The sequence below is a fragment of the Schistocerca gregaria genome, chromosome 2, assembly GCF_023897955.1.
Source record: "Schistocerca gregaria isolate iqSchGreg1 chromosome 2, iqSchGreg1.2, whole genome shotgun sequence".
Taxonomy (NCBI): Eukaryota; Metazoa; Arthropoda; class Insecta; order Orthoptera; family Acrididae; genus Schistocerca; species Schistocerca gregaria.
In genome coordinates this window covers 351,209,798-351,223,504 of record NC_064921.1, presented here as the reverse complement: position 1 = coordinate 351,223,504, position 13,707 = coordinate 351,209,798, and the positions used below count along the sequence as shown (strand labels likewise).

Below are 13,707 nucleotides of genomic sequence, written 5' to 3'. Positions count from 1 at the left end.
GAAGAATTACAAGCCTATTCATCTTTTGTCACTGGTATATAACTTTTTTACAAAAATCCTTGCCCTTGGTCTTTAACCAAGCAAATGACCAATCTAATTCAGAAATGGGTGTAGAAAAATGGACCATCAACAGTTTCATAACAAAGTTAAAGGCAGAAGCAACAAATGTCATCTACTGCTTTCACTGGTGTTAATAGACTACGAGAAAGCACTGGACTGTCAAATAAAATCTATGCTGGCAGGACTTGATAAGGAATAGCACCTACTTACATCGCTGTTTTGAAGAAACAACAAAGCTACAATTTCCATTTGATTACTAGCTTTGTTTGTTGTCTTGAAATCGAGAAACTGGTTTGAAGAAAACTACATAAACAGATCTATTCTGAACAGTTTTCAATTTGCAGATGCCATTTTTTTCCCTCTGGATCCAGAATACAAAGGGTTATGGAATTTTTTTGCAATGCGACAACAATAAGTCACAAGAGCCCGATTGTTGCTGTCTGCTGAGACTACTTCATACTGGCATTGTAGCCACTGTGCCAAGTCTGTGGGCACAGTCATTCACTAGCAGGGCTCGTTTGAAGTGCTTGTTATGGTATTGTAATCATGTCTTGAAATTCAGGCAGTTTTGTGGTACAGCTTATCACATAGTTCAAACACAGACCAGTGCATTGAAGAAACGACTCTTGCACTTGACGGTGCGTGTCCACTTAAAACTATATTCAGGTGGTACAGAGAATTCCAAGGAGGAAATCGGGCTCTGGAGGATGCCAAGAGGATGGGGAAGTCATGATCATCAGTTATGGAAGAAAACATTGAGCCTTAGGGCTAAATGCACCAGCAATTCATTCAAGTCTGCATGATCAGTTGCAAGTAAAGAAGCTTTGTCATCTCTTGGTGCCAAATAGACTGATGGAAGAGCAGTTAACATGATGCATGACTTGGTGCTTGGAGATGTTAAAGAAGCTTTCTAAGGGACAATCTCAGTATGTGAATAACATTGTGACAGGTGATGAAACTTGGCTGTACTATGAGGGTAATCCCAAAATAAGGTCTCCTATTTTTTTATAAGTACAGAACTCTGTGTGGCAGTTGGTCAAGCTGTTATGAAGAGAGCTTCTAGTGTTGTGTGTAAACATGCACACACTACGCTGAGGCACTCAGTCTTAGCTTGGCAACCGTTGAGAATGGAGATCCGGTTGGATGTTACCGCCAAGTGCGAATCGTGCACAGTTATTCGGTTTCTGAACGCAAAAGGGCACTGTGCTATTTGAGATCCATCACCATCTGACATGTGAATGGTGAGTTGTGCATGGGTGTCAAAAATGTTCGTAAGTGGTGTAGAGAGTTTGCAGCTGGTCGGACCGAAATTCACAACGAACAAAGAGGTGGGAGACTGTCAATTTCTGAGGAGACAGTGTTGAAGGTTGAGCAAAGCATGTGTGAAGATCGACAGATCACCCTGGATTATCCTTGCACGTTGGTTCCTGAGGTTTCCCGAAGCACCGCTCACAGAATTTTAACGGAAACACTGAACTCCCGGAAAGTGTGCGCAAGATGGGTGCCACGCATGCTGACTGAGGACCACATATGGCAACAAGGTGATGCTTCCTGCGCATTTCTTCACCATCTTGCAGCCAAACAGGACAACTTTCAGGACTAAATTGTCATGGGTGACGAAACCTGGGCATACCACTTTACACCTGAGACCAAGCAACAATCACGCCAGTGGCGGCATCCTTCTTCGCCAAAGCCAACGTAATTCAAACAAACACTGTCTGCTGGTAAAATCACGACAACTGTTTTTTTGGGATCAGAAAGGGGTACAGTTTGTCGACTTTATGCCTACTGGGACCACAATTAACGTTGACAGGTATTGTGAGACTGAAAAAAGTCAAACGGGCAATTTAGAACTGGAGAAGAGGAATGTTGAGCAAGGGCGTACACATTCTCTATGACAATGCTCGCCCACACATTGCTCGGCAAACCATTGCTCTCCTGCAACAGTTTTCAGTGGAACATAATTACCCATCCACCCTATAGTCCTGACTTGGCGCCCAGTGACATCACCTTTTCCCTAAGTTAAAAGAACATTTGGCCGGAAATGTTATTCAGCTCCGATGAGGAGGTGAAAAAAGAGGTTCATAACTTTCTGAACATCATGGCAACGAGCCAGTATGACATGGGCATACAAAAACTGCCACAGCATCTACAAAAATGCATTGACAGAAATGGTGATTATGTCGAAAAATAGCTAAATGTTCAAGCTGTAAAATGATGTAAACCATTGTAGAAATAAACAGGTCTATGTACTTATAAAAAATAGGAGACCTTACATTTGGGATTACTCTTGTATTATGATGTGTCAACTAAGACTTAAAATGAAGTTTGGGTCTTTGAAGATGATGACACACCCATAGCTGTCAGAAAATCCTGATCAGTAAAGAAGAAAATGATAGCTTTTTTTTCCAGATGGAGTGGAATTGGTAGCATGTTGTTTTGGACACACAGAAGACAGTCACAGCTACATGGTACACTGAGCAGCGCCTGCCCCAAGTCAGCCAATCTTTGAAGAATCTGCAGCCGAATCCAAGAATGGACACGTTATTCCTCCACCATGACAACACTCCAGCTCACCATATCAAAGCATGCACCGAATATTTACGGGGTGCAGAACTGAAACGTCTTCAGCAGCCTCCTTACAGTCCAGACATTGTTGATTGTGACTTTGCACTGTTCCCGCATGTGAAAATTAAGCTGAAAGGAGTGCAGTTTTCGAGTGATGAGGACTTCCTGAGTTCTTGGGACATCAAGCGTGCCGTATTCTCTTCAGAAACTTGGGAGAATTGGTTTAGGGACTGATTTTGGAGGATGGAGAAGTGTATTCAATGAGGCGGAAATTACTTCAAAAAAATTAAATAAATATAGCTGTAATACAAAACTTTCCTAGAACCCTTTGTAACTCCAGCAAAGTACTGAGGAACAGAACTGAGCAAGTATGACAGTAAGCCTGAAGATTAATTACAGTAAGACCAAAATAGTACACAGTCAGCATGCTGATGGGAAAACAGTAAAGACTGTTGAATTTGTGTACTTAGGACATTGCCGGGGCAGGGGGTGGGGAGTGAAAGATTACAGTAGCACGAATCAAACCACAGACAATGAATTGCTGATCTGTGCACTTGATCACTGCACCATGGCACCCATATGCCAATTACTTCTCAAAAATTCCTCATTCTCTACGCCTAAACAGATTGTGTTTCACGGTATCATTATGATAGGTGTGAGTTAATATTGTTGTGATATTAGCTTTATCTAATGCACTAAGATCAAGTATGTTGTTTATGTGTTTATGATTTCTCCTATATTAATTTATTAACCCTTTGAGCCCCAATGGTTTCGGCCTCAAAGCACTTTTTCATAATTTTTAAGTCCCAGTGCCTTTCATTTGAAATCATCAATGTTATGCAAGACGACTCCAAGACATACACTGATGTACTTCTAAGAATATAGTTAAATGCAGCAGTTGCTTACAGCATTCAAAGCAGCAGCCTGTGTGGAGTTTCTGTTACATGATTGCAGAAGATTTGTGACTGCAAATTTTAGTTACATAATTTATTTGGCAAGTAGTTTTTGCATAATGGTCATGTTGAGGATATCACTGACATTTCTTTTGAGTAGCTTCAACAAAAACCCACTGGTGGTGTACGTACTTTTATAATTCATTCTTCAAGTCAATATAAATTTCTTAAATTTTAGGCCCACTTTTCACTTGCTATTTAGGACTATAATTTGTTATAGGCATTATGAGTTCGCGAAAGTTTTGAGATGTCACACATGATCTAAATGTCCATCTTTTAAAGGACACAGCATTCCCAGTGATTTGGGATTACAGAAATCTGAGGCAGAAAGTGACCCAGAACGTCAACTTCTTTGGCAGGTCCTGAACTACTCATTGTAAATGCAATTCATGATGAGTTTATGATGATAGTGAAGATGATCATACTATGATAAATACACATATAAGATGGTTTACATCACACAAATTAGCTGCTGTGAACAACTTCTCTGAAGAAGTAGCACCAAATATTCCTGCAAGTCGTGAATCTCCCGTGGAAGAATTTCTGAGCTTGGGGTAGGTAGATAACTGAATGTCCCAGTGGCTCCACAGTGAAACCACTTCTATAAAAGAATTGTTTGTTTACTTTGTGACAATTTCTTGTTCTATTCTTTGCTTACAATGACAATAAATGTTAATTCCATAAAAAAATTAAAATTATATTTTCTTCATATTTCTGACCTTCAAAGGATTAATATTTCAATATTTCCTCGATCCTTCACTCCCCTGTACCCCCAACATCACTATTCCTGAGTAACAAACATGGAAAGCAAAAAAGTTCATTGTGAATTTCACACCTGCATATCCAACTCTTCATACATTCATACAAAATTTCCTCATACACTTTTTTATTACCAGCTACAGAATTTTAAGTTACAAGCATAATATTAATATATTCAATTCCTAACTAAACTGAATATATTAATTTTACATATATAAACCCAACTATTTGAATATATTTAAATTTTATAGTTAATACTTTACCACTGCAAGGAATAAAATAAAATGGAAAAAATAAAATAAAAATACCAATGGTAATGGCGGGAATTGAGCCCAAGCCAACAAATTGCCAGTCACTGCACTTCACCACTAGGCCACAACACCAATATGTCGACTACTGCCAAAAATTCCTCATATTCCATGCGCAAATCTTTGGAGAGTATTTAACCTTTTCTTGTGGATCACGCAGGTAAAATATTCTAGGTACTTGAAGCCACAATTACCTGCTTCTACTCGCTTTCTCCTCTAAAGATATAATGGAAAAGGGCCTCTTTCTCAGATCACCTACGGAATTCACCATGTTTGCACAACACTTTATATGCACTTTGGAGGGGGGGGGGGGGGGGGGGGGGGGGGGGACTGATCTGTTGCTGCGAGCAACATAGCACCCATAGTGATGGAAGGGATGACGTCACATCAAAGCATGCACAGTTTAAAACAAATGGCTACCTCCCTTCTCCGAGTTTATTGTAGCATGGCTGACCATTTTAGCAAATAACACAGATTTATAATTATAGTGGAGAGAGGGCTACAACACATGTTTTCATCTGGCTTATTTGCATACCAGCACATATCTGGAGAGAAATAGAAATTCTTTTAATGTGATTCCTGGCTCACAGGTGAAGAGAAATGGCACAATATAAGTGTAGTACTTACAGAGCGCTGCAGCACATTAGCACGATTGCCGGTTGCCGCTGCAATGGATATTTAAAGAAACAAAAGGAAGCTAAAAACAGCTTGGAGCTCATTTCTGGGACTGAATACTATATTCAAAATCAAATTTCCAATGTATCAAACAAAGTCTTTATACTCACTCAGTACATGAAACATTGATGTTAAGCACACAAAAAGTTCAAAACATTAGAGTTACCCAATAAGCAATGGAAATATTCATGTAGTACATAAACAAATCACGGTGGATAAAGCAGGTGGTCGACTTCTGTTTATCGGAAGAATATTGGGGAAGTACAATCAGTCTACAAAGGAGATTGCTTACAAAACACTTGCGCAACACATTCCAGAATATTGCTCAAGTGTGTGGTACTGGTACCAGATAGGACTAAAATACATACAGAGAATTGCAGTACAAATGGTCACAGGTTTGTTGATCCTTGGAAGAACATTACAGTGATGCTGAAAAAACTGAACTGGCAGGATGTTGTAAACAGACAACCCATCCCAAGAACTGGCTTTAAATGCCGACTCTAGGAATATAATACAACCCCCTATTTATCACTCACAGAGGGACTGTAAGGACAAGATTAGAACAATTACAGCACACACAGAGGCATTCAAATGATCATTCTTTCCACACTCCATATTTGAGTGGTACAATGAGAAGTATCCTCTGCCATACAGTGTGCAGTGGCTTGCAGTAGATGAACGTAGATGTAGATTGGATAAGTGGTCAAAGATTTTTATGCCTGAAAACTTCGCTCCGTTCTATACCACACTAAGGCCTTCTAGTAATATATTTATTAATGTTCCTGTTTTCAGACTGTGACTGATTGTTGACAACGAACGCCATAAGGGAATAAATGTACTTCAGGCTGTTGTCAAATGTCCAATTGCTTAAAGAGAAGTCTACAAGTGGTTCTAGAGTGGATACTGCACATTATCCTTATTACACAATTCTGTGCAAAAAAACAGTTTCTCTCTCTCTCTCAATGAAGAGTTACTGCAGAAAACAATGTCTGAAGACGTTAATGGATGAAAATAGAAAAAGTTTTCATCTCCAAAAACTTATTATCCATAGCACCTGATATTAACGTATGACAGGACATAAAAACAACTTTTACAAAATTGAAACAGGGATAGGCTGGACATACAGGGAAATGGAATGATGAACCGAGATTGTGCTGAATTCCTTATCATAATAAAAGACCTGGAGATGTCAATGGAAGTGAGTTGACAACATTAAGAAACCAGCAGAGTAAATCTGAATGAGAAAAGCTGTCAATCATAATCTGTTGGCAAAGTTTAAAAGAGGCCTATATCCATAGTTAATTACAATTGGATGATGACGATGAGTGTGAATGATGTTTAGGAGTATGATGGTGATGTGTGATACATTTTGGGAAGTAATTTCTATTTTCAAATTGGTTTTTCATTACACTGACAAATTAAATGTGGTGCTTGCTTAGTGTGAACCACTGCATCATTATGAAGAGTTTGTTTTAAAGCAAACAGGAGAAAGTATGTTTTTATTGAGGCTTTTTGTTCTGCACATACTTCCCATAAACCAGTACCTGCAAGATACAAAGCAACAATAATGAAGGGTTTTTCGCATGTTTGCACTGGAAAGAACTTACAACAAAATAATAAAAACACACTCAAAAATGCAGATTATTTCCCTGAAACCTGTCATGCGAAATAGAATAATCAGTAATAACAGTAAATAATCGTTAGATGTTAAAAAAGGAAGTCGTTACCACCACATTCTGTTGGTAAGTGAAGTACAAAGTTACAACTTCATATACCAATGATAATTTAGTGTGATTATGGTTAGTAAACAAAGAGAAACTGATAAGCACTGAAAGAGAAAATGTTAAACAGTCTGTGATAGTGTTATCTGAAAAATTAATTTGGAGCTGTTTTCTTTCTATGATATCACAAAAAATTCTGCCGTCCTAAATGATGAAGCTTAAGATTCACTGAAAACCTTTGAACACTGTAGTTCCATGAAATGAAGAATGAAAACACTTCTAGGGGTGAAATGCATTGTATAAGAAGAAATAGAAATGAGAAACTGCACTTCCACTCACAGCTATAGGATGTGCGTATCACAAAAACGATTACATTAGTTAACAAATTAATTTTAGGCGGTACATATACTAAAATTGGAACGATACAGAGAAGATTGGCATGGAAGAAAAATACTTTCCATGACAGAGAAGAGGACAGAGTCTAGAAACATTTTAAAATTCAATGAAACTGGGCTTGTTCACTCTGCACTTATGAGAAGAGTGGATGGAACCTACAAATTTGAAGGTTTAGGGTTCAATCTTTAAACTTTGTCAATGATTTGTGCATGTGAAAATGCCTCGACATTGGTTTCAAGTTCACATCAAACTATAGGTCCCCTTGCAAGTGACTTGTTAAGTCAGCTGAATGTTTGGAGGAAGACACAGGCAAACTATCTCCAAGTAGGACCAGTATTATGGTGTTAAAATTAACCTTTCACTTCAGTTTCTCTTGGCCGGATCTTCAAGACCGAACCTCACCATCAGCTGTATCTCTACTGAACATAGCACATACAAAATTAAGTAATGGAAAGCCTGAGACAGAATATGACAATATTATTAAAAGAATACATTGTTACTCAACATATAGAGGAGACTTAAGAGTCGCAAATAGATACAACAAAAAATTGCAATATATCTGAGCTTTCACCAAAAGACCACCTCCTAAAGTAGCACATGCATGCATATGCACTCATCAATGAATGCGCGCATATATGCTTATGCACACGCGTTCTCTCTCTCTCTCTCTCTCTCTCTCCTCTCCTCTCTCAGCTTAGTTTGTAGATCACATGGCTGTTTTTACACATAACCTTGTATCTGATGGGACAGGTGATGCCTATAACTGGACTGGAGTAGGTGGTGGTGGTGGTGGTGGTGGTGGTGGTGGTGGTAGTGGTGGTAGTGGTGGTATGGCACAGGTTGTGTATCTAGATCTGTTACAAGGATACGAGCCATCTGGCGAGAGGTTGGGAGAAGAAGTGGAGTAGAGTGGACAAGGATATCGCATTGGTTCGGTGGGTGGCGGAACACCACTGTGAGAGGGACAGGAAGGATAGAGAGTAGGATATTCCTCATTTCAGGTCACGAAGAGAGGTAGTCAAAACCATAATGGAGAATTTGATTAAGTAGCTCCAGTCCTGGGAGGGACTGTCACAAACAGAGTGCTCCTTTGTAGCCGGATGGTGAAAATGTGGGAGGTGGTAAGTGACTGGAGAGACCAATAATGGGAGATCTCTTTCTATACAACACTGGGAGACTAATTTCGACAGTGAAGGCCTCTGGGAGATGCCTGGTATGAATGGAGGGGGATTGTTCATCACATGTAGATAGGCTCTATGGAAGGGATTTCTTTGTATGGAATAGGTGGCAGCTGTCAAAGTGGAAGTATGTTGTTGACTGGAATGTTTGGTGTGGATGGAGGTAATGATGTAGCCATCTTTGGGGTGGAGGTCAATACCGAGGAATGTGGCTCATTTGGTTCAGGAGCACCAGGTGCAGCGAAAGGGGAAGAAGGTGTTGAGGTTCTGGAGGAATATGGATATAGTGTCCTCAACCTCAGTCCAGATCAAGAGGATGTCATCAATGAATCTGCACCAGGTGAAGGGTTTGGGATTCTCAGTGGTTAGGAAGGATTTCTCCAGATGGTCCATGAATAGATTGGCGTTGGATGCTGCCACTCAGTGCCCATTTCTGTACCATGCATTTGTTTGTACATGATGCCTTTGATGGTGAAGTATTTGCGGGTGACGATATAGTTGATCACAGTGATCAGGAAGGAGGTCTTAGGTTTAGAGTTAGTTGGGCATTGAGAAAGATCATGTACAACAGTGGCAAGGCCATTGGAATTACGGATGTGGGTATAGAGGGAGGCAACAACAATGCTGAGCAGGGTGCCATGTGGTAAAAGAACAGTAACTGTGAATAGTCTGTGAAGGAAACAATTGGTATCTTTTATATATGGGGTAGATTACGGGTAATAGTTTCTGTAGGTGGTGATCCACAGGAGCAGAGATCCCCTGAGTCGGGACACCGTAACTGGCCACAATAGTGCTCCCTGGGTAGTTTGGTTTATGGACTTTAGGGAGAATGTGAAAGGTAGGAATGAAGAGAGTGGAAGGGGTGAGGAGAGATGAGACTCACAGGGGAGGCGTTCTGGAATGGGCCTGAGGATTTGAAGAACTGGAGATCCTGTTGGATTTTTGGTATGACGTCACTGGGCAGGGTTTGTAGGTGGATGAATCAGAGTCCCTTCATCAGGTAATTGCTGTGATTTAAAACTACATTGGTGGACCCTCTGTTAGCAGGGAGCATTATAAGGTTTGGATCAATTTTTAGGTGCTGGACTGCAGTTCTTTCTGCAGATGTAAGGTTTGTTTTCATGTGAAGGGATTTTGGGAATGATGGCGAGGCAACCTTTGATATTAAGAAAATATGGAATGTTAACATGGAGTGATCTCACGCCAGTGGGGGTATATCATGATTTCTGTCGCACATGTTCAGACCTGTCATTTCATTGACAAAATATTTTGAAAACATACAGTTATCATTACTTTTTCAAGGATATTATAGTCAATAAGTACTCACCCTGCTTATGATTATAAATATTTACCTACACATCAACTAAGTACTCACTTTATTATAGATATCGGAAAGGAGTAAGTGTCCTGCTCCAAGGTCCAGACCAGCTTTGAGCACAATACCTTTATTCTGATCTTTAGGTTTAAATTTAACTGTCTGAAGACATGTCCAGGACTCACAAGACCAAACTTTCAATTCAGAATTGTTCTCTGCTCCAGTAATAGCGAACTTCCAGAATTGAGTACTATAATACAGAAAAACATAGTATTAGGCATTCTATCTACACACAGAGCTTTAACTACCACACCTGATAGAACAAAATAAGAATATCAGTGTGTCTCAACGGTGAGCTATAAAAGAAAATTTAAACATTTTTACATTTCTCTCTCCTGAAGTCATCAATAATTTTATTTAAGTGAAAACAATGGTATGAGAAAATAAATTTTCCACAGCCAACACATTTAAAAATTGAAACATTTAATTGTTTTCAAAAACATTCTGAGGAACACTTCTTGTTGTCTTGTTTATTATTATACAGGGCTACCCACAAAAAGTGATTTTTCACACCATTACATCTTTTGAACATCAAATCAAAAATTTTGCATGTCAAAAACAGTAGAAATGACCAAGACAACCACAACTTAAAGTACATACATGAAAACCAAAGATCAACATAACTGAAATTCACTGCTGTTATTGCCTGATTTGCTTTTTTTTAAGAGACTGAAATACTGTTTTCAATTCAAGAAAATTTAAGGCTAACCAGAATTATCAATTAATAAAGTGAAGTTCCATTGTATCTTTCATTCTGTAAGATATTGCTAATACAACAAATCAGTGTCCCAGTTCTGAGGAAATACAATAACTTTTATAATATGTGAAGCATCAGAATTATCATAAAGTAAGAACAGATCAGCTATTGCTTCAAGATGATCTACCACTGATACAGTTGAAAGGTAGGAGGAAAAGCAAAACTTACAAATGTAGTTTTCAGAGTCACAGATTTATTCTTCAGTATGACAGCATATGGAGAACTTAGAGGTAAATGAAAATTATCAATTTTCAAATTCTGAAAATATAATGTAACTGGGTAGATATATCATCTCACGATGCAGATACATGAGAACACACACCCAAAAGTTAAGGAAATTTGTAAGCTTTCAGAGCCAGTGGCTCATTCTTTTAGCAGTAGGAAAGAGGGATTAAGAAGAAGTCACAAAGATAGAAAGGAAGTTAAGTCACTCAGATCCCCCTCTTTGCAAAGTTAACAATTAGGACTTTTTTTTTACTCACAAACACAAAAAATTATATGAAACGAGCAACAATTAACCTGAATATTAAGATATATGAACTACTCACTCTGGATTGTGCACTTTGTGATTGTCAAGAAAAAACAAGGATGAGAGAGGTTTCCCATCGTGTGGCTGCCAAAAGTGCAAGCACCTCGGTTTCCCACCATTGTGCATATAAACTTGGAAGAACTTCACATCTCCATCTTTACTAGCAGTAGCCAAAGCTGTTCCATCTGGTGAGAATGCAGCATCAACAATGGCATCAGTGTGTTCCTGAACTGCAAGATACCCTTCTTCCACATCATCAGGTCGCAATGGACCTACACCATAACGGCTTGTCACTGTTCCAACATTCCACAACTCCGCCTGAAAAACGCACAAGTAAAACTTCACATATTTATATGATACATATAGTAAAAGTTGTATAATTCAAGTTTTAGGGATCATTACACTGTGCAAAAGGAATGTTTGCATTACCTTACATATTACGGGAAATGACAAAAATGAAGAAAATCTCCTTACTGACAGAATCCCTGCCTGTCATTGCATATGAACACCCACCATTTCCGTAATCCTGATGCCATGGAGCAGTACCCCTCTCAGCATCTTTCTATTACAAAATCCATCACCTCCTTCCTAATCCTTTTGGCCAACTGCACATGTATCTTTGTGTGTTTCCAGTCATATATGGTGCAATGCAAAGCAAAATTTTTTTTAAAGGAATGACATGGCATTTTGTGATGCTGTGAACGGGTCAGTAATTTGGCTGGCCGCTGCTACCATGTGTTAGTCAACAATGTAATTATTGTAAACTGTTTCCCCGTCCATGCTGGCAAGGTTGACAGCACAATTACTCCTAGGTACATGTAATTTTTGAATGTCCTCCACAGACTGTGTGTATACCTGCTACAGTTGTGGTCAGGATGAGGCTGTTGCATTTCAACTGCAACAATGACATCATCATAAAAGCTATCAAAGAACTAAATTACTTCACGCAGTTATAAATGAAATTGTAGGTGTATTCTATGTGGAGTTTTCCAGTGGAAATGTCCAAATGAAATGTTGTCACCCCTTGTTGATGTTCATTAGGTTTATTTTACAACAGTTAATCAGTTTGCAATCAGAATCACCATGTGGCCAAGCCTTGTATCAGGGATGTCATGTTCAATATACAAAAAAATGTATTCCGATGTAAGTGAATTTATTGTACTCTGTTAGACTTTAAAAGACTCTGTGCTGCTTTGGTAGCCATAATGGATATGTACTCCTCTAGGTAATAAGGCAATGTACCACACCTTGTTCATCTAGTTTAATCTTTTCCCGAACCCCGGTTCTCCAGTTTATGAGCAGAATAATTATGTTGTGCTGTCTCAACATACTGGCTCGTTTCCTACTTGTTATCTTCAAGTGAAGCATTGGGTTCACATCCAGTTCTTTCCTTTGCAGCCACTGATCTGTAGCCTCCTCTGCACATGACCCAACAAAGCAGATTATACATGCAAAAAAGGGCATTCCTGGTCAAAATAAGTGTCTAGTACCACATATTGGCCATTATTTGATGAAGAAATTTCTGAAGATCTGCGATTGGAGCACAATATAATATGGTTGTGAATCATGGACTGTAGGGGCACTGATAAAGAAGAGAATGAAAGCGTTTAAGATGTGGTGCTATAGAAGAATATTAAAAATTAGGTGGACTGTTAAGGAATGAGGTGGTTTTCCATAGAATCAATGAAGAAAGGATCATATGGAAAACACTGACAAGACAGGGCGATATGACGTGTTAAGATATCAGGGGATAACTTCCATGGTACTGCAGAGCCTGTAGAGAGTAAAAGCTGCAAGGGAAGAGACACATTGGAATACACTCACCACAACTGAGAACATAGGGTGCAAGTGTTTTTCTGAGATAAAAATAGAAGTTCATTAATATCAACATCATCTCATCTCAAAACCAGGACAAGAACTTTTCATATCGCTGCCAAAACCATCTCCCATTTGACTAATTGACAACAGGTTTTGTTTCCAACAATTCCAGTGTAAACCACATATGAAATAGATCTGCCGTTTCACACAGGATTGAACAAAATGATAAGAGAGCACTCAACTGGTATAGAAACAGTGTAATGGGATTCAAGGTAAGAAAAAATTTAGAGACAAAAGAGGAACACTAATCACTATCATTTAAGTACACAGAAACGCACGTCTGTGTATGCTGCAAGATACCATACCACACATCAACATTTCAGACTGATTAACAAGTTAAACACAATTACCCATGGTGTTGGCAGAAAGGACTTTAAAATGTCAGCAGGCAGTGGTATTCAACTGAAGATATGAAAGTTATATTTCAACATGCCACTGACTTTAGATCATTAAAAATGACACCAGCTTGCATTGGACAAGAAAAGAAAAGAAAAGTAAGTAAGTTGTGACATTTTTGTAGGAACTAATTCAGCATTTGCTTAAAAAGTGT

The 13,707-nt window shown here is 38.9% G+C and overlaps 1 protein-coding gene across 2 annotated transcripts in view; it reads right to left on the bottom strand.

Annotated features, from left to right (window-relative positions):
* Nucleotides 1-13,707, bottom strand: part of LOC126337033 (enhancer of mRNA-decapping protein 4) — a 120,110-nt gene that overhangs the window by 62,915 nt on the left and 43,488 nt on the right. For both annotated transcript variants that reach the window (XM_050001335.1, XM_050001334.1), the window contains exons 6-7: nucleotides 11,299-11,597; nucleotides 9,994-10,183 (exon numbers count right to left, since the gene is read on the bottom strand). In XM_050001335.1, the coding sequence (XP_049857292.1) occupies nucleotides 9,994-10,183; nucleotides 11,299-11,597 (489 nt within the window). The remainder of the gene's footprint in view (nucleotides 1-9,993; nucleotides 10,184-11,298; nucleotides 11,598-13,707) is intronic.